Raw genomic sequence first — 23,025 nt, 5'->3', positions numbered from 1 at the left:
ACCAACTATCCCAACTTAAACAAATATGGTTGTATCCAACTTCCCTCATATGGGAAACCCAAATCAGCAGACAGCTAGCCCAACAGCAAAGAACATCCAACCAAAGCCAACAGGTGGTGTAATTATAGGATTTTAGGTCTTCCTGTATCTCTCATGTTTAATACCAGTGAAGTAATCCCTGAAGATGCTGATTCAGCTTCAGTGAAATGCAAGAAGTAATAATTAAATATTTTTAATTATCAAGTCTACCTTGTTAATTTCCTTAAACAATATGCTAAGCTATATGAAGTAAATCAACTACGTGCAGTATATAATAAAAAATGGCTTTATGTTCAGATATCATAATAATAAATGAAATCTTATACAAAAATGCTACTGGACAGCAGTCTTTATGATCATTTCTTCAAGAAGAAATTATGGTACATACAGTTTTAAGAAATTCCATCCAGTGGAAATGATCAGTACTATGGATATCAGGCAAATGGTTGTTACAATGAAACTATGCTCCAGTACACAATGATCAAACAAATACCACACCTTCCACACAATTACTTTCTATAACTTTGCTTTATCAAAAATGTAATCGTTATTGAATGGAGGTTAGGGAAACGTCACAAATATCAGAGAATCAACAAAAAATGTAGCCTCAAATTGTTGAGAATGCATAAAGGATTAATCTGTATTAGAGAAGAAAGATTAGTTTCCAACAACTGTGAGAGACATAGGAAATTTATGCACTTCTTACTCTGATGAACAATATCTGAAATACACTTTCATTACCATAGTCACATGAAAATTTTTGGACTTGTGTAATCCAAGATGGTTTCAGTGCAGTATTATCTAGAGACAAAGCTGACCTGCTGGAATGTCCAATTGCAAACTGTGTTACACTGACTGGACTACAATCTAAGAGAATTAAGAGGCAAGGAATTTAGATATTTGTGAACAGGAATCATCAAGTAAAGAAAATAATCAAGCGAACATCAAATAAAGAAAATCATCAACCAATCTCCAAATATCCCAAGTATGCTACTACAGTGAGATTTGACCGCCACCTGTTGATAAAAAAAAAAAAAAAAAAGCAGACCTGCTAACTATCTGGCCATATAAGTTAGCAGTGGGGAAAGATGTGTGATATTTATTATTATTATTATGTGACATCTCCAGGGAGTCCAGAGGCTCATAGAGGGAGGGCACTACTCTACAGCTCTGCCTCCACCATTCACAATTCACCAACTACAATGAACCCCAACAACACCAACGTTTTGTAAGAAAACGTTGGTGTTGTTGGGGTTCCCCATCTACCACCCACCACTAGTATTTTCACAGACGATCACAAACATCCATGCCCATGGCAGGATTCGAACCCACAGCCTTTTGGCTGGAGAGCAGATACTCTAACCACTCGGCATTTATTTATATATAGTGAAGAGTATACAGGAAATTGAAGTTCAAGGAATGAAACTACAAATAATGCAAAGAATAACTATATCGAAGAGAACAATAAGAAGTTGGACTACAAGAGTTATTGTCCCTCTATATCGAATAATTGAAAAATCACCGTGTGTGTGTGTGTGTGTGTGTGTGTGTGTGTGTGTGTGTATATATATCAAAACATCCATGATTAAAGAAAATAATTTTCTGCACAACTTATGTATTGTCTCACTCGGAGTCAATCACATCCACAAAAGGCTGTTAGCCTTTAACACTGTGAATGAGCTGATGGTGAGATAATCTGAAATCCCTTCTATAGAGCACAGAAGGAATTTTTTCAAGTCACTTCAGCCCTCTAATAAGCAGGGTGGTACATATTGTATAAGGCACTTCACCTACCACCTAAGAACATTCAAAAACATCCATGACCCAGAGTAGGATTCGAATACACTGTCCACTATTTGAAAAGCACATTTGTTTAACTACTATTATTTAGCCAACCAACTGGCAGATTTGCATGCAGTAGTATTTGCAAAAACCAATTAAGGGAGAGTGTTGGGTGAAGATCAAAGTTCCGCATAGCTTAATTTCTGAAAAACAATGTTTTTCTTACAAAATGTGCATGCCATCATTCTCAAACCACACAGAGATCAGAAACCATACATGATCTGGTGAGAATCACATGATGTGATTCTCACAACCCTCTCAAGAAAATGGATTCCAAACATCCAGTTTCCATGTAAAAAAAAATAAAATAACTACTTTTTACTCTCTTACCACTGTACAACTTCCCACAAAGCCAATTTTTTCTCTTCTACTTTTGAAAGAAACTTATCTTCATTTTGGGGTAGATGTATAAACGACATTTTTGCAGTGTGGCCTCACAATAGAGATTATTACATTCTCAAACAATCTCATCATCCTTCTTAATAGACAGGAATCATAAAATGTTTAATTTGACAAGCTAGAACTAATTGTCCAACTCCCCATCATTTACAGAAAGAACGTTCTACTATCAAATGATAAATGAAATTAATTGGCTCCTCTGAAATGACTACACAACATCTGTTCAACTCCTACAAGCCAAACCAAAACAAGAAAGAATCAATATGTCAAGTTCCAATCCCATGTATCTCCAAAATTTCAGAGCCAAGTTCAAGAATTTTGAAGAAATATGATCTAACAGTTACTTATATTCCTATTAATAAAATATCCGCCTATTACCTCTTGTCTAAAGATAAACACTCAACTATGTCTCTTCCTGGTGTATACCAAGTTCCATGTGACTGAGAGTTGCCATTAGACTTACTTTGGACAACCTGGATGCTTTATAGAAAAAAGAATACAAGAACATCAATCTTATATTCTTCACAACAAATCCGATGTCTGGATTGGTGCAATACGGAATGGAGACAAACCACAACATTCTCTGGTCCAAAACTTACCTTCTACACAGATGCTGATATAAATTTGAATACCTATTCAAAGAGAGCTGAGGCCTTACTTCACCACCCTAACTTGAATCATAATAACTGCCTATATTTGTCAAAAATATGGTAAAGTTAGATCTGAATAACACTTTTTTTTTTTTTTAAGACCTTCTATATACTACATCTAATGATATCTTTAGTATGATTTTATAAATTAAGATTTTTGTATGACATTGTAAATTTATACATGCAACTATTCTGCACTCTTATGTTTACATTTCTTCAGTGAAATGATATCGTGATTAATGGTGTAACAACATGCAGCTCTATCTAATTTTGAATGATCAACTGTTTGTATTCTATCTTGTAAAAAACTGTTTTCTGTCTAGCCACTGATGATAGTTTGTTATTTTCAAACTGAAATATCTGGCAGTATATTAAATAACTGTGTGGAAAGGCTTATGTATTTGTTGCACATGTTGATTGGATTTAACGGTACAGATGTGAACACAGATTGATAAGAAAATAACTATTTATCGACTTAATTGCTAATACTTTGCTGGTATTCTATCTAGAATCTTCAGAACACAAACAAAGTTTGTTACAGTAGCAAAATAACCGCAATCCAGTGTAATAGTGGGACTAGTATGAGCAATCGTAGCATGCAACACAAAGACTAAAGTCCTAATTAGGCACCATCTAAGTTTGAAAGAAAAAAAAAAAAAAAAAAAAAAAAAAGAGAGAGAGAGAAAGCAGGTATTAATTTGGTCTTAGGATGACTGTCTCCCAAATCTTTGGTAGATTTATACAGCCATACTTGTTGAGGTTTGGAGTATATTTCAAGGCTTCTGTTGATTCCAGGAACAACCTCTCTGACTGTAAAAGCTTCTGTGCAACACTTCTGGTTTTTTCCAATTGATACTGTGTGTGTGGTGGGTATCCAAAGAATGGTCTGCTAGATCCTATTTGTCATAGCGAAAGTGCCAGATATATTTTTTGTGTTCACTAAGGCAGATGTCCACAGTTCTTCCTGTCTGTCCATAGCAGACTCGATGACATGGACAGGACACTTCATAGACCCCTGGATGTGATAAAGGAGAGAATCTGTCCTTAGGTGAACGGATGAGAGTTGCCAATTTCACATACGGTTTAAATATGGTGCGTAGTTGGTATTTGTTAAGCACTCTAGATATCTTTTCAGATGTGCCTTTAATATATGGGATGGTAACAATTTTGTTGTAGTCTTCTGTGGTAGACAGTGGAGGTGATTTTTGGAGAGCATTTAGTATTTTATCTATCTTATGGGGATTATAGCCATTGGTCAGGAAGTTGCGATGTAAGTCAGAAAGTTCAGCAGTGAGAGCAATGTCAATGGAACAAATTGCTCTAGCTCTATGGATTAGTGTTTTTAAGATGCCATATTGTTAAGAAGGGTGATAGTGTAATTGTTTGTGTAAATATCTCCCTGTACGTGTGGGTTTTCTATAAACCGACAATGATAAGGAACCTTCTGGAAGATGTGCAATTAGCGTGTCCAGGAAGGGCAGACAGTCGTTAGCTTCTAGTTCCATTGTAAAGTGGATTTTTGGATGCTGGCTATTTAGATGCACTAAAAATGTATTCAATGTGTCTGGGCCATGTGGCCAAATAGCAAATGCATCATCAATATAGCATAGCCAGAGACTAGGTTTGAGAGTGGCTGTATTGATAGCTAGCTTTTCCAGATGTTATATGTAGAAGTTGGCTAAGGGAGGAGAAAGGAGGGGATCCCATAGCTGTCCCATTTAATTGTTTGTATATTTTCCCTTTCCATGTAAAATAACCTGTCTGTACTGTGAATTTAAATAGCAGAAATATATCAGGGGGAAATTGTGAATTTAGTAAATTAAGGGTTTCAGTTAATGGTACATTTGTGAATAGTGAGGTGATATCAAAACTCACCATTAAGTCTGAACTTTTTAAGGTGTGGTTTTCTAAAATACTTCTTAGATGGGTAGAATTTTTAACAAAAAGAGAGAGAATTGTTAGTGAAAGTGGCCAGTAGTTTGGCTAAATGTTTAGCAAGTTTATATGTAGGACTGTTTATACTATCTATAATAGAGTGTAAAGGTTACCTTGTTTGTGAATTTTTGAAGCTCATTTATCCTTAGTGTTTTAACATGGAAAGGCTTGAGTTTGTTGACTATTTCTTTACCTCAGGAAGTGACTTTGTTCAATAATTGGCACCTTATTCTTTTGTGAGTTGGTGGGATCCCGATCTATAATTTGATATCTTCACTGGTCTTGGAGAAGTGTGTGCATTTTGCTTTCATATTTTGTTGTATCCATCACCACAGTTGCGTTTCCTTTGTCCGATTTGGTTATGGTAATGTGATTATCATTGTGTAGCTCTTTTAGAGCGATGATTTCTTTATTAATAACTTAACACGTATAAAACCAACAGTAATAACTTTAACGAATTAAAGGTACAAATATTTCATACTGAAAGTAACAGTACATCATCAGTGTAGAGCAAACAGTTAAAGGAATGGAATACAAAGTACAGAACAGTCCGTGGATTACCAATGAAAATTGTTGCCGCGTGCCAGAAAATTAATATTAATAAATTATTAAATAATTCTTAAAAACTATTTCATTGATGGTTGCATAACATAAGAATCTCCCAAACTTTTGGGAGAGAGAGAGTCATTTCGATTCAAATTCGGCCAATGTAAAAGGGATTCGCAACTTTCTTTGAAAAGCCATTCATATTTAAACTTGCATCTGAGGAGAAGACAAGCTTTATCCTACTGGATATTATGTTTAGTGTCAATGCTATGTTGTGCTAGACCAGATTTATGAAGTCTCATGTATTCGATATAATACTGATGTTCCTTTATTCTTTTTTCCACAGAACAACCTGTTTCTCCCAAAGTATGATAAATTACATTCGCACGGTATCTGGTAATCACCAGCTACTGAAAGAGGCCAATTTGTCTTTTGTAGATGGCAACGAGTGAGAAAATTTGTTGATAGGAAAATATGTGGAAATAAGATGATACTTCTTCAAAATTCTGCCAATAAGTTCTAAGATGTCTGAAATATAAGGGATTGGAACTCTGTCGTCTGTTGAAGAATCTGAGGTGTTGGAACATAGGAGTCAATTATCTGTTGGATTTGATTAGGGTTGTAACTATTAGATTCTATTAACTTTTTTATAGTAACCGAGTATGATAAAGAACCTTCTGGAAGATGTGCGATTAGTGTGTCCAGGAAGGGCACACTAATCACACACATTTGATAACATCGATTTTTTGAGAGGTGTGATGAGCAGACTTTTGATGAATGTATCTGCCAGTAAAGATAGGTTTTCGATAGACACTTGTTAACAAAGTACCAGAGGATGTGAGCGTAAGGAGAATGTCCAAGAATGGTAGACTACCAGCTTTTCTTTTTCCATGGTGAACTGAATGCATGGGTGAAGGCTATTTATCTGTTGTGGGAATGTGGCAAGTTCCTCTTCATCATGTGGCCAAATAGCAAAGACATCGACATAATGAAACATAATGACCCAAAGAGTGGATTGGGGATGAATGGATGAGAACAAGGTGTCTTCCAGATGTTTCAAAAAATCAAGGATGTTCAAATCAAAGAGTGACTTGATAGTCAGTTTTGACATTGTTTCCCATCATCACATCCTGCTCATCACACCTCTCAAATAAATCAGTGTTATCAATCTTTAATTAATAGAGCACATAAAGTGTGCTCCTCCCCATTAAGCTTGCAACAAGAACATTTTACTATAAAAAAGTTAATAGAATCTAATAGTTAAGGGGGATAAAAATCCCTTATTGTTTTTCAGCCAGTAAGCGAAACTAAGATCGAAAAATACGATCTGAACGTTTCAAGCCGACGAACTGTCAGCGGATCCAAGCGTAAGTGACCACTTGGTAGTGCCATACCAAGGCAACTCGTTGCAAAGGTGGAGCAAGCTCCGTCACTATTCTTGATATTTTCTCATAATGTAAAAACACACATCTCCTAGGAGATGTAGTACTGTTTTACATTACCCAGACTCACTACCCAGACCGGTTTCAACCTTTTTTGAGGTCTCATCAGTGAGTAGCTAGACCTAGAATATCAGAGTTTAAGTGAAAAGAACTTACATACTTTTGCTAAATGATTGCCAGAAAGGTGTGTCACTATATTATATTATAACATATTATAACTAAGATGAAAAGCCAAATGGCTATTTTTTTCTGGCGAGGTTGATAAGTTAAGGGGAAAAATCCCTTATTGTTTTTCAGCCAGTAAGCGAAACTAAGATCGAAAGTGAGGGAGATAAGAATAGTGAGGGATCTTGCTCCACCTTTGCAACGAGTTGCCTTGGTGTGGCACTACCAAGTGGTCACTTACGCTTGGATCCGCCGACAATTCGTCGGCTTGAAACATTCAGATCGTAGTTTTCGATCTTAGTTTCGCTTACTGGCTGAAAAACAATAAGGGATTTTTATCCCCCTTAACTTATCAACCTCGCCAGAAAAAAATATAGCCGTTTGGCTTTTCATCTTAGTTATAATATGTTATAATATAATATAGTGACACACCTTTCTGGCAATCGTATAGCAAAAGTATGCAAGTTCTTTTCACTTAAACTCTGATATTCTAGGTCTAGCTACTGTCTAGCTACTGACTGATGAGACCTCAAAAAAAGGTTGAAACCGGTCTGGGTAGTGACCTCTCTTCATAATGTAAAACAGTACTACATCTCCTAGGAGATGTTTTTACATTATGAGAAAATATCAAGAATAGTGAGGGAGCTTGCTCCATCTCTGCAACGAGTTGCAAAGGTGGAGCACTACCAAGTGGTCACTTACGCTTGGATCCGCCGACAGTTCGTCGACTTGAAACGTTCAAATTGTAGTTTTCGATATTAGTTTTGCTTACTGGCTGAAAAACAATAAGGGGATTTTTATCCCCCTTAACTTATCAACCTCACCAGAAAAAAAAGCCGTTTGGCTTTTCATCTTAGAATCTAATAGTTACAACCCTAATCGAATCCAATAGATAATTGACTCCTATGTTCCAACACCTTAGGATTCTTCAACAGACTGCAGAGTTCCAATCCCTTATATTTCAGGCATCTCAGAACCTATTGACAGAATTTTGAAGAAGTATCATCTTATTCCCACATATTTTCTTATCAATAAAATTTCTCACTCGTTGCCATCTACAAAAGACAAATTGGCACCTCTTTCGTTAGATGGTGTTTACCAGATACCGTGTGAATGTAATTTATCATACTTTGGACAAACAGGCTGTTCTGTGGAAAAAAGAATGAAGGAACATCAGTATTATATTGAATACATGAAACCTCATAAATCTGGTTTAGCACAACATAGCATTCACACTAAACATAATATCCAGTGGGATAAAGCTCATCTTCTCCACAGATGCACGTTTAAATATGAATGGCTTTTCAAAGAAAGTTGCAAATCCCTTTTACATCGGCCGAATTTGAATTGAAATGACTGTCTCTCTCCCCCAAAAGTCTGGGAGATTCTTATCTTATGCAACTATCAATGAAATAGTTTTTAAGAATTATTTAATAATAATTTATTAATAAATATTAATTTTCTGGCGCATGGCAATAATTTTCATTGGTAATCCATGGACTGTTCTGTACTTTGTATTCCATTCCTTTAACCGTTTGTCCTACACTGATGATGTACTGTTACTTCTTACGAAATATTTGTACCTTTAATTATCAAAATCAAAACCGACTAACTATTCAGACTCTTTGATTTGGACATCCTTGATTTCTTCAAGTAAATGTGTAGAATTTTTGATGAATGATCTAGAATGTTCAGTAAGAGCAGTTAATGAACATGACAAAAAATTTAGCAATTCGATACGTGGGAGAGTCAATATTTGTACTTTTGTACCAGGATATCCCATCTTCATTGAAGTTATTGCTGTTGGTCTTATATGTGTTAAGTTATTAATTTTAATTATGCCACAGGTACCCCTAAAGATTTTGATTTCTTTATGCGAGATATTATTTTTGGGAGACTTAGAATGGACTAGGATGTTAGCCATGTCTAACCGAATATTATTGGCTATTGCTGAAGGCAGGTCATATATCCCGCATTCAACGGAAGCCATTATTTTGGCTTTTGGAATTTCTTTAGGAGTAATGGCAAAATAGTGTTCCCCGACTTAACGCACTCATGGCTTCTTTGGTTAATGTCACCAATGATAAGTTCACAACGATGCCATTTTGATTAATTGCAGCTGCTGCGTAACAATGTGTTGTTGGAGGATTTCAAATTTCTTCTCGTGCTGGTTTTAACTTTGGCAAATTCTTTGTTGGCTGTAGAGTCGGAGATGCCGTCCAGGATATCCCATATCCAGGTTCAAAATGTTACATAGTATATTATGTAGTGCATTGATGGAAGAATTTATTTTAGATAGTTCTCGGCGAGTAGCGTATAACTGTTCCCGTAATAGTGCTAAACTCGCTGATTTATAAACATGTTGTGCTTTGGCCAAGTGAAACTTGTTCTTAATTTTAACACAGTTTGGTATTAAATTGGTGTCTCGGCACCTTTTTAAGAAGGCTAACCAGTTCAGTTGGCGTGCCAGTTTTACCTTCCACTTACCGTATTGTTGTGCCTTGTGTACGATATCATCTCTGTGAAGAATTCTCAAATATGTGGAAAGTTCTCAACATGTGTTCGTCGCACATGTTGATTGGATTTTGACGGTATAAATGCAAACACAGATTAATAATAAGATAACTATTTATTGGCTTAATTACTAATATTTTGCTGGTATTCTATCCAGCATTTTCAGAGCACACAAACGAAGTTCGTTACAGTAGCAAGACAACTGCAATCCGTTGTAATAGTGGGACTAGTATGAGCAATTGTAGCATGCAACACAAAGACTAAAGTCCTAATTAGGTGTCATTTAAGTTGGGAAAAAAAAAAAAAAAAAAGAGAGAGAAAGCAGGTATTAATTTGGTCTTAGGATGACTGTCTCCCAAATCTTTGGTAGATTTATACAGCCATACTTGTTGAGGTTTGGAGTATGCTTCAAGGCTTCTGTTGATTCCAGGAACAACTTCTCTGACTTGTAAAAGCTTCTGTGCAGCACTTTTGGTTTTTTCCAATTGATCCTGTGTGCGGGGAGTATCCAAAGCATGCTCTGCTAGACCCAACTTGCCTTTTTTTTTTTTTTTTTTTTCAACTTAGATGGTACCTAATCAGGACTTTAGTCTTTGTGTTGTAATTGCTCACACTAGTCCCACTGTCACACCGGATTGCAGTTGTCTCACTACTGTAACAAACTTTGTGTGCTCTGCAGCAATTAAGTCAATAAATGGTTATTTTCTTATCAGTCTGTGTTCACATCTATGCCGTTAAAATCCAATCAAGTATATTAAATATACTTTTCTTGTGTAAAGTGCAGATAATTCTTAATTTTTTTTCTCTTGGTTCTCTATCTTCAAAGGGAAACAATCTCATTCAGTTTCAATTTCACTGAAACAACAAATCTCATTCAGCCACTAATAATTTTATTGTAGTGAGACAGGATATTTAGAATAAGACGCCCGATGCCCTGATTTTCTTAAAGTTTAGTACCACCAGAGAGAGAGATCGATGAGGGAAGAGATACTGAAGTTCATGGTAACAGAACATTCTCCATCCATTTTACTCTTTAAGAGGAGCTGTTCAACCAGTCTACTTCCGAGGCTTTCTGCATTATAAAAGAATTTTCTAGATTTGATTGTCATTTGGATAACAACTAAATTTATTTCAAAGCTGAACATTTGTCCCACACAGCTGTGACTTTTATAACACTGCACCATGTGGCTTACATGTACTTTGTTTTCATGTCTTACAATAGAAACAAATGCCCATCTTCATTCTCTCAAAATAAGGGCTTTTCAATCTATCAGAAAATAATACCTGTTTTATAAGTTTTACATGTCAACTAATCTGTTTTTATATTACCAATCTCCCCCATTTTCTGTATGGAAGGGGTGATCACTGACAACAGCTGCAACTAATACATCACAGCATTTCTTGAACTGCTGGTGAAACTTTCCCATTCGCAACAGCTTAATGAATCCAATATTTCATCTATTACAGACCACATCTTCAAGGGTAAAGAATACAAATTATAATAAGCATAAAAGAAGTATAAAGTTAAGTTAAAGTTAGAAGACAAATTGTACCATCCTATCTAGGAAGGATATCCTCTAGTGGCAATAGAAGGCAGCCTAAGTTGTAAAGACAGGTCTTAAAGCTCAAGATTTTTAGGCATCCCAAGGACACTTAAGTATGTATTTAACTGCCATTTGATGCTATGCATAATATTCATGGTGTGGTCCACTAGGCCATACTGCCCTTAGTCAAAACAGTATCTATGTTCTTCCAAACAAATGTTGGATTATCTTCTAGTCTGCTCCTAGTAGGCCAACTTGCAAGACCAAAGAATCTTATACTGACTAAGACTATTTGGAGTTATGGCCAAAGCAACAAAGCTACGAGGCCAGTGCATTATGTCTATTAACTGTGTATATTATTCTTGCAAACTTAAGTTCTGAACTAATGAGACTTATGAAAATCTAACCTTCTCTATAGGGGTTGCCATGGTTTGCACTATTTAAAACACACGCTCTCTGGAACCCATATTAGTGCTTTTAAGCTTGAATTTTAACTTTTAACTTTCTTTATATATTTGTTTATATATATCCATCTATAAAATATAGATGGATCAATAATATCCTCCATCGTAATTATGATAAAATCTTAACTTGCCAACAGAAAACAGGCCAAAGAAAGAAAAAAGAAGAGAAAAAAAGAAAAAAAATGTTTCCAAAACTGTTTGCTACAGAATAATAGCAAATAGGTTTTTTTCAGACTCCACAATTCAGTCAGTAGCATTTATTTAAAATGTATTTTTTTAGACATCCAGTCTTCAAAGACATCCTTTGAAGACTGAATCACCTGCAGTGAGTCCTGATACTCCTTCAGATATTATCATTTGATAATCCAATGAGAGAGCTGACCCTGATTCTCAATTCATATAACAAAATATGATATCATATAAATTTAGTTAAAATTCTATTGAATGCGAAGTAAACAATATTAGCATTAATCTTTGAAGCATCAAAATCTTTAAGATACGACTTACTGGAAGATTGTTACTTAGTTTATCATCATACGGGCATCTCCATGAAGCCAATCATCATGGGGGGGGGGGGCTCTAAACTAACTGACTAATGCCTATCATACCTCTCCTTAAATTCATTCACTGACAAAGCATTTCAACTCACTTGAGTAACTTTTTGTGTCTCCTGGATTCTACACTGCCATATCTATCCATTAGCAACCATCTTTATTCATGTCACCAGCTTCGGATCTATTTTCATTTGCTTCAATTTATGTAATGGTTCTATGCAATATCATTTCCAATACAGGGTATAGAAATACTTGAGCATTGGAAATCATTCATGTTAACTTTTTTTTTTTCTTTTAAGATATTGACCAGCATCTACAAGAATTTTAAATAAATAATTTGAAATTCATATTCACTGAAATGATATTTCAATGAATTTCAAACCAGAAAAACTTCAAGAACAAAAAAATTACTTATCACAGATGAAAGGCACAATACAAACTGAAGTAACTGTGGAAACAATTCAAACAGTAATGTACAAAAAGTTAACATCCTATTCTAGCTTCAGCCCTGGTATAAGATAGGCAGAAGATGATTTTAAAATAACAGCATCCAAAGTATTGGCTATGTGAATAATTCCTAAAGTAAACAAAAATATGGAGGTTCAGGGAGAGCTTCATGCTGATACTAACTAATAAGCACAATCATTAACTTTTTAGCATTTCAAAATGCACAGAAAGTATTCAATATATATCATCATCATCAAATTCCTGCCATGTACCCCCTCAAGGGGGTGTACAAGATATGATAGTACTACATGAAAAAAATTACATCATTACTAACTTCCTATCTACAATTTTCCTCCAAATCAGTCTGTTACTTGTCAAGACTCCAACATTATCAGATCTTATATATCTATCATCTAAGGCACTTTGTACCGTATCAATCCACCTATATCTTGGTCTTCCTCTGAGTCGTTTTGCTGCCAACCTGGCAGAGAACACTTGTTTTGCTAATCTTTCTTCGCCCATTCTGTTTAAGTGACCATGCCACCTGAGATTAGCTCTGCTAACGCATTCCTGGATGTTGACAATGTGAAGTTTTTTTCCTAATATCCTCATTTTTAATATGATATTGCCATTGATGCCATCTGTTCACGCCTATAATCTTTCTCAGGAATCTCATATCTGCAGTCTCTAGTCTTTGGTCAAGTGTTTTACTTCTGACCCAGCTCTCAGATCCGTAATGCCCCATTGACACCATATAACTATAGCGTATTGAATAGCTTCTCTCTTGGCACCTTGTCATATGCCTTTTCCAAATTAACAAAACTTAAATACAGATCTCTGTTATATTCCCATGCTTTCTCAACTATTTGTCGTAAAGTGAAGATATGATCCTGACAGCCTCTATTTCGCCTGAATCCAGCTTGTTCTTCACCAAGCATTTCTTCCACAATTCTTCTCAACCGTTTCTCAAGTATACTTGCATAGATCTTGCCAGGAATGCTCAGTAGGGAAATACCTCTGTAATTCTCACATTCAGTTTTATTTCCCTTTTTATATATGGGTACTATGAGAGCAATACTCCAATCATTGGGAATTCGTCCCTCTGACCAGGCTTTCTGAACTATGCAGTGCAGCCACTGTAAGACTCTTATACCACCATACTTCAGCATTTCTGGTCGAATATCATCTACTCCTGCTGCCTTTCCACATTTCAAGCCTTTGATGGCTTTTTCAACTTCAAGTATGGATATGTATTCCTGACTGCATGCCTGGTCAGTGTTTTTTACCACTGTGCTGTCATCACTGCTCGTTTCATTTAGCAGTTTTTCAAAGTGATTACTCCATACTTCAAGGATATCTTTTTCTCCTGTTTTCATGTCACCTTTATCATCTCTAACTTCTTTTACAGCACTCTTTCCTCCATTCCTAAGTTTCTTCAACAACCTCCAGAATATTTTGCCACCTTCTTGATATTTATTTTCTATATTCTTCCAAAGTCCTCCCATGACTTTTGTTTAGCTAATTTTACACAGTGTTTAGCGTTCTTGCATTTGTCTCTGTATTCTCTAAGAGCACAAGCTGACTTATTTGACAGGAACTTTTGATATGCTTTCTTCTTTTCCTTCACTGCCTCTTTAACTTCCTGTGTCCACCAGGGGGTTCTGATTTTTTTATCCTTGCAGACAACCTCACCACATGCCTCTCTGGCAGAATCAATGAATGTTTTCTTCAGAATTTGCTACTGAATCTCCAAGGTTTGGTTCCTGTTCTCAAACTCTTTCATTTTTTCTTCAATAATCTGTGTATACAGTTCACATCTGAGAGCTGCTCAACTTTTATTAGCTTTAAAACTTTCTTACATGTTATTCTTTTCAATATGAAATTCAATTTTATCCTGCTCAAGACTAAGTAGTGATCACTTCCAATTTCAAATCCTCTGTACACTCTGGTGTCCTGCACCAGGGAGAAAACATCACTATCAACAATAACATAGTCAATGAGACTTTTCTTATTCCTTGCCTCTTCTCTCCATGTGAATGTGTGCACATTTTTATGTTGGAACATGGTGTTAGTAATAACCTGTCCATGTCCTGAGCAGAAATCCAACAGATATTTGCCATTATTATTAGCTTTGCTCTTTTCTCCAAATTTTCCCAAAATATTTTTGTATGTCTCACAATCATTTCCTACTCTGCTATTTAGATCCCCAACAAGGACCAACTTTTCCTTTTTCATTGTGTCAGTTGCTTTCTCTAAAGCCTCAAGAAATTCCTCCACTTCTACCTTAGCAGAACCTTCTGTGGGACCATAGGCACAAATAAGTCTCATTGTCCAGTTCCCCATTCTCATATTTGCCCACATTACTCTACTTGAGACTGACTGCCATTCAAGAAGATGAGCCTCGTATTTTATGTTGAATACTAAGGCTACTCCTTTTCCTTGATTGTCATTGCCTGAATATAACATTTTGTATTTATTGCTCAGAAAGATCTCACCAGTTTTGGTCTTTTTTGTTTCAGTCACCCCTATTATGTCGATCTGGTACTTATCTAATTCCTCAGCTAGCTCCATTTCTTTGCCATTCAGACTTCTTATGTTGATAGTACTGATCTTTAACTCTGGTGATGTTGAGTTGGGGTTTGTTTTTAGATTTGTTCCAGTAGCTGACTTTTCGATGTTCGCCCTGGTTCCCTGGCGAAAACAACGGGGGCCTTGTTTAACCGGGCGACGCCCCAGCCGGCATGAAATTTTGTCATGTCGTACCATCATTTTTATTTTGGTTTAACCAATAATAATACAATTTGGTTGGCTAAATCCCAAATTGCCAGCCCATCCTCGTTCGTTCAGTATCCAAGTAGATACCCAACAGAGTGCACCACGAGACGGTGAGGATTGGACATTAGGTCAGTTCTCCGCATTCCTTTAGAAGCTATATAGAGGTCTCCTCTCAGTTATACAGCTTTGACCTTTAAGCACCCATTCAGTATATATATATATTTTTTTTTTTTAACAGAACTGGGTATAATATAGTAAGCATAATCAATAAATTTTTGGCAATTGCCAATGAGTAAGTTGCTATATTGAACAAACACTGAAGATGTCTAAGTGATTACTAGGTAAAAAGTTATTTGTAGGCTAATGTCTCATTTGCAATAATTAGGCTAAAATTATTATTATATGGGAGTCTCCATGGAGTCTGAAGACATACCGCAAGAGACCTAAATTATCCACACAATCTATCACACTTCTCCTTAAATGTATTAACAGACAAAGCACTAACAACTGACTCTGGCAACTCATTCCATTCATTCACAACACCAAATGAGAAATCTAGTCCTCACAACCTTACTAACCACACTTTTACTCAACTTTTAGGGATGACCTCTTGCTCTTCCCCCCCCTCTAGCTAAGTGGTGAAATATTTCTCCTGCATCAATCCTATAAAACAACCCTTAGCTTAAATATTTCTATCATATTGCTCTTTTTTGTCTATCAACCAACTTCTGCAGACCATACACATCCTCAATCTATCCTCACAGGAAATATTCGACAAAACCACTCACCATCTTGGTTGCTCTCCTCTGAATCTTCTTCACCACTTACTCATCCCCAAGAAACCCAGACGACCAAACCTGAGCACAGTTATCCAAATGTGGATGTATCAAAGCCTTATAAAGAAGAATAACAACTTTCTTATTTCTACTTGTGTTCTTCAATAGTCAAAAAACAGCCAAGAGTTTATTTTAGGATGCTGGTTGTTAAGATGCACCAAATATGTATCTAATGTGTCTGGACCATAAGCAAACAGCAAAAACACATCATCAATATAGTGCAGCAAAACTGTTAGTTTTTGTGTGGCTGCGTAGAGAGCTTGGCTTTCAAAATGCTCCATATAGAAGTTTACTAGAGGGGAGAAATAAACTTCACCACAGAAAAAGAAAGTAACAATAGCCTCCCCCTTTTCAGATCCACTGGTGACATAACTTCATTGACTCACTATCTTTCTCTATCTTCAGAAAACCCACTCATACTGATAGGCAATCATATCATAAGCAATCATATCACTAGCCTTCCCAACACTATGGCATCCTCAAAACTTACTCACCAAGCCAAGGCTATTTGTTCAAATGATGCAGCCCTTGAAACTGAGGTTAGAGACCTTCACAACACCTTTTTAGCCAATGGCTACAGCCCATATAATACAGATATAATATTACATGCACCTTCCATTCCTCCTACACCCAACACGCAGGATCAGCAAAATCATTCCCATTGCATATGTTAAGGGTACATCAGAAAAACTAGCAAAAGTTCTCGGCAAATATGACCTCCATACCATTTCAAACCTTTCAATTAGCTACTTTTATATGTTCTCCTAAAGAGTGACTACATCCACTTGAACATCTGGGAGTGTATAAAGTTATTTGTGCCTGCAAGGCATACGTTAACTGATCTACTTCAGTAGATCAGTTAACGTATGCCATGAGGAACATCTGAAATCATATGCATGGCAAGTAGGGATTGGCAAACCATGCTCTTGATATGCCTTCAAATAGGATCAGATGGAGAAAAACATTCTTTATTACATAGAAGTTGTTACAGATCTGAGAGGCTATTCATAGAATCAGCATCCACTATGAAGCACTCTCCTGACCTCAACAAGTATGGTTGCATTATTTAACCAAAGATATGGGACACTATAATTTTAAGACCTAATAGCCAGATTTCTCTGAATTAACTTTGTAGTTATCTGACCAATAGAGGGCACCACATAAGAATATTAGATTAGATGTCAGTTACAATTTAAATTGTTTCTACAATCACTTGGTTTAGTGCTGTGTGCCTGTCACAATTTCATTGTGTTCTGATGATGGTAAGTAGAAAACCAGCAAAATTAGTAAGCTTAATAAATATATTTTTTGACTTTCGGTGTTAGTTATATCATTAAGCTTTATTATGGATAATGAACAACACCTAAGCCTTTCGGTACAACAGGTGAGCTGATATCCCATCTAATCCCACAGTTGTATTCACATTGAGATTCTGCAATATACCAAGAACTTCCAATTAATCCACCTCTATTTCTACATAAATCTGTCACAGCATTAACTTCACTTGGATGATATCTTTTGCAAAGTGGTCACTGAATAATTATTTTATATGCTTCTGTCACTTCATTACCATCAGCACTCATTAAGATTATTCTTCTGTATTCATTCTTCCTCTTACTTGCCACATAGCAAAAGCACTCTTTGTGATTTCCTGTGGTCTGCTCAGCTAGTTTCTTCTCAATCTGATTTTGCCTTCCTTACCATGCTAGTCACCTCTTGCTGACCCTAGTGCTGTTGATGAGTTTGTTAGTCATCTTTCTCCTTATATGCACAGCATTTTCTTTTTCTGAAACTCAAGCTTAATGATATTACTCATCCATCTAACTCCTACCTGATTAACCCTCCTTATCTTAAGTATCCAATTTAATATAGCTTCCTCTAGATCAGGGGTCGCCAAAGTCATTTGCCCGTCGACCCCTTCAAGCGTTTCTTGACTTTTCATCGACCCCCTATATTTTACTATTACGTAATTATAATAGAACAAGCAAAAAAAGACGCTTATGTGAGTTTTTAGATTGTTTATTTTATAGTTACAGTGTTTATTGTATGTATAATATAGTATATATTATTATATTACTATCACTAGTAATATCACTGGTATTACTAGTGATATTAATAAACTACTGGTATTACTACCAGCGCTGCTCAACTCTTCAACATAGAGAAGTTTAGTTCGTGAATGAATAATGATTGAATTATAATATGTATGTTGATGAATTTTAGAACATTAACGCTCACTTGTATGTCAATGCACAAAAATGAGACTGGGATCGAATACTTGTATCAGTAAATAAGAACCACGTACGTGTTGCAATCTCGCTCCCACTGCACCGGCTGGCAGGAACCACCAACATCCATTTATTGGTAAATACATCATTTTGGCCTACTTGATTGGCCTCGGTAACTATTTTCATGACCTTACTCCATCTTACAGGTCCTATTCATGGACCTGTAAGATGGAGGTACTGATCCCATGATTCACTCTTAATTGCGTTGTCATTACCTCCATGTCTTTTGTCATGGTGGTAATCCAAGTTAACCAAATTAAATATTACCCATACAATGATGTCTTATATTTTTCTGTCGACCCCCAATCGATCCCTGAGTCCGAATTGACCCTTCACAATTTATAACTTCACAATTAAGAGAAAAAAATAATAAATAATGAAATTATAACTTACATTCTTTCATGTTCATTGAAGCTGATAATTTTTTTCTGAAATTCCTCTTCACCCTAATAAAAAACAGATATACTGAATAGTTTGTGTGCATATGTAAATACCTAATTATATTTGAAGTAAAAAAATTTAATTTTAAAAAAAATCAGTACCTTAAGTAATGTTTAACAGTCTTTCTCCCCACCCTCTTGATGTAATTTCTTAGCATCTTCTCAAATATGCTTACAATAAGTGAAAAACAATATACAAGAATATAAAATAAGAATAAGAAAAAAAGAATTCACAACCAGGGGCACGGCAAGGGAATTTGCAGCCCGGGTGCAAACTTTTATCGGCCGCCACTAATACTGCATCGTATAATCTAAATTAGATATTAGCTACATAAAATGCCACCTGGGTGTGGTGCACGCCTTGCACCCTCAGGTTGGTGGGGCCCTGTTTACAACAATTCCATAATTAGAGAGCATGCCAGATGAACAACCGATGAAAATATGTTTCCTGGGAACAGAGATTTTGTGATATAACAGGCAACACATAAGCAAGTTTAACAAGTGGATGATATGACTTGGTTGGAATAACTTTAGAGTAGATGAGTTTAAAGAGGTTGAAAGTTTGTTTTCCACTTGGTTAGAGTATAATAAATTTAGTTTAATCCCTTATCCAAGTGTGAGCAAACAAAGTCTGCGCCTGAAAGTATCTTCAGGACTGGGTTAAGGTGGTACACACCAGGGCAACTCGTTGCAAAGGTGGAGCAAGCTACCAACACTCCTATCCTAGTATCTCCTATAATGCAAAACACATCTCCTTGCGGATATGTCTATTGTTATGCATTAAAGACATATCCGCAAGGAGATGTGTTTTGCATTATAGGAGATACTAGGATAGGAGTGTTGGTAGCTTGCTCCACCTTTGCAACGAGTTGCCCTGGTGTGTACCACCTTAACCCAGTCCTGAAGATACTTTCAGGCGCAGACTTTGTTTGCTCACACTTGGATAAGGGATTAAACTAAATTTATTATTAGAGTTTAAAGAGGATATGAAAGAAATGCACAAGGTGAAAATGAAAAGAATCAAGTTTGTAAGTCTGTTGCCATGGTATGATAGCTGAGGCAAAGAACAATTGCAAATGATTCAGTGAGTAGACTAATGTAGAAAAAATGGTATTCAGTATGTTAATAGGAGATGATTTGATTCTCAAAAATAGATGTACAATTTATGCAGGATGGATTATATTTAAATGAGCTTAGTATTACATACTTACAGAAATAATTGTTCAAGTGAAAGAATGAATATGAGCAGTCAGGGAAACTAGATGAGATAATTGCATGAAAATGTGAATACATGCATTAAATTAAAAAGGCAGTAATTGCAAGTGCAAATAACATGTAGTGAGAAAGAAAATCATAGAAAGTAAGATATCTCCCCCCCCACCCCCAATACGCACACAAAGGGAATGGTATTTCAATCAAGAAAAATGAGAAGTGCAGAAATATAGTGAGATTTGGTGGATGAATCAACTTCAACTACCTATTTGAACTGGTTGTGTTTTAAAAGTTAATTGAATACTCAGCCCAGTGGTCTGCTGGTAAGAGTAAACACACTAATACCAGAAGCATCAAGAATAAAAGGCAAATGAGTTAGTAGGCTATTGTAGGTGAAGAGTACTGCTAATAATTGCAGAAGAGTTTAATACAAACCAGAGAAGAAATCTGAAATGGTGGCATAAGGCTGTTTGGTATGAGAAAGAGATTAACAGGACAGAGTATAACTAGGTGCTGCTATAAATCCATTATTATTCTCTTTATTTCACTATTTATAATAAAAATTTAAAATAAAAATATTAACAGAGTTCTGTTAATATTTTTATTTTCTTATTTGAGGAAAATAAGTGCAATATTTGTTCTAATTTTTATGCTGTACTGTTTTTTAAATAAATGTTTCCAATAAAATTTAAACGATAGTTTATTAATGAAAATTTAATAATAAGCTCGACGCTATGCCAAGGCATAAAATCCTGCACTATTAACATCCTTCCCTCTGCAAGAGAAGAATGTTAACAATGCATGGGAGATAGTTAAGGGACATCTAGAAGAAGCTATATTACACTGTACACCTAAGGTAAGGAGGGTAAATCAAGTAGGAGTTAGGTGGATGAGTAATATCATTAAGCATGAGCTATAAAAAATAATAATAATAAAAAAATGCTGTGGAAGATATATAAAAAGAAAGGTGACTAGCAAACTGATGAACGGGTGAGGACAAGAAGGGTGACCAAGTATGGTAAGGAACACAAAATCAGATTATGATAAGAAACTAGCTGAGCATGCCAAAGGAAACATCAAAGAATTCTTTTGCCATGTGGCATGTAAGAGGAAGAATGGCTGTGGAAGAATAACTTTAGTGCTGATAGTCATGAAGTGACAGAAGCAGATAAAAATAATTGAATTACTGAGTGACCACTTTGTAAGGATATATCATCTGGGTTAATGCTGTGATGTATGTGACAGGGACTTATTTAGGAACAGGGTGATTGAACTGGAAGCTTTTGGATATTGCAAAATCTCAATGTAAATACAACCGTGGGATTAGATGGGATATCAACTCATGTTTTGAGGGAATGTGCAAGGAACTGACAATATCCATGACGAGGCTCTTTAAGCTTAGTTCTGGTACAGTTCCAAGGGAGTGGAAAGAAGACAAAATAATTCTGTTGCATAAGGGAGGTTCTAAGATTGCAGTAGCAAAATATAGACTAATCAGTATTTCAGGAGTGGTGGTAAAAGTACTGGTAACATTGGTCAAAAAGAAAATTCAGGGATGGGTGGATAAGAATATGATACTTTATAAGCAGAAACATGGCTTTGTGAAAGTTTGGTCATGACTTAGTAATTTGATAACTTTTTTTTATTTTTTATAATGGAGTAAAAGCTGAGTTAGATAAAGAAAATGGCTACATGATGATTCTGCTTGATTTTGCAAAGGAATTTGACCAAATACAACATGGAGCTCTGTTACGCAAATTAGAACAAATTTGGATGGATATGACACTGGTAATGTGGATAAATGGGTGGCTGCTGGACAGATATCAAAGTGGTATACAGAGAAGCAGAATCCACGTGAAAACTGGTGACTAGTGGTGTGCCACAAGGTCCAGTGATAGGACTACTACTGTTTAATTTGTACATAAATGACACAGGAAATATAAATTCTGGGATAAACAGATTACAAGCTATGTACCACACTGATGGAACTGTACTCCAGGAAATAGATGAAGATAGGGATTTAGGGATGGTGGTAGACACAGAGTTGAAATTTAGAAAACATATTGTAGAGTTAAGGTAGCTTATAAGATTTCTTGGCTTTTGAAGAACACACTAGCAAGTAGAAATAAGGCTACATGATGATTCTGCTTGATTTTGCAAAGGAATTTGACCAAATACAACATGGAGCTCTGTTACGCAAATTAGAACAAATTTGGATGGATATGACACTGGTAATGTGGATAAATGGGTGGCTGCTGGACAGATATCAAAGTGGTATACAGAGAAGCAGAATCCACGTGAAAACTGGTGACTAGTGGTGTGCCACAAGGTCCAGTGATAGGACTACTACTGTTTAATTTGTACATAAATGACACAGGAAATATAAATTCTGGGATAAACAGATTACAAGCTATGTACCACACTGATGGAACTGTACTCCAGGAAATAGATGAAGATAGGGATTTAGGGATGGTGGTAGACACAGAGTTGAAATTTAGAAAACATATTGTAGAGTTAAGGTAGCTTATAAGATTTCTTGGCTTTTGAAGAACACACTAGCAAGTAGAAATAAGGAAGTTGTTATTCCTCTTTATAAGGGGCCTTAATACATTCACATCTGGATTACTGTGCACATACAGTATCTAGTCTCCTGGGTTTCTTGTAGAGGAGAAAATGGTGGAGAGGATTCCGAGGTGACCAACCAAGATGGCGAGTTTATTATATTGAAATGGAGAATGTTATGGATCCAACTATATTTTATAGTCATATCTAAAAAGAAACTTGGTTTCAAAAAATAACCGCGATCTTATGAAAACAACCTACAGTAGCAGAGTTGCCTTGGCTAGCAGTATTTAATAATCACTGCACAACAGTCCATATACAATGTATTTACATTTTATTAGTGCACAGATTAGTTTTCACTGGGCCTGAGA

General features: G+C 35.9%; 1 protein-coding gene across 1 annotated transcript in view; it reads right to left on the bottom strand.

Annotated features, from left to right (window-relative positions):
- LOC150101607 (uncharacterized) overlaps positions 1–23,025 on the bottom strand; it is a 278,417-nt gene that overhangs the window by 50,935 nt on the left and 204,457 nt on the right. Inside the window, exon 8 of the mRNA XM_090399855.1 lies at positions 18,834–18,886. Within this exon, the coding sequence (XP_090255981.1) occupies positions 18,834–18,886 (53 nt within the window). The remainder of the gene's footprint in view (positions 1–18,833; positions 18,887–23,025) is intronic.

This window comes from Typopeltis vanoorti, chromosome 11 (genome assembly GCF_054136105.1).
Source record: "Typopeltis vanoorti isolate ZY-2024b chromosome 11, IOZ_Tvanoo_1.0, whole genome shotgun sequence".
Classification (NCBI taxonomy): Eukaryota; Metazoa; Arthropoda; class Arachnida; order Uropygi; family Thelyphonidae; genus Typopeltis; species Typopeltis vanoorti.
This window is presented reverse-complemented; position numbering and strand designations above follow the sequence as displayed.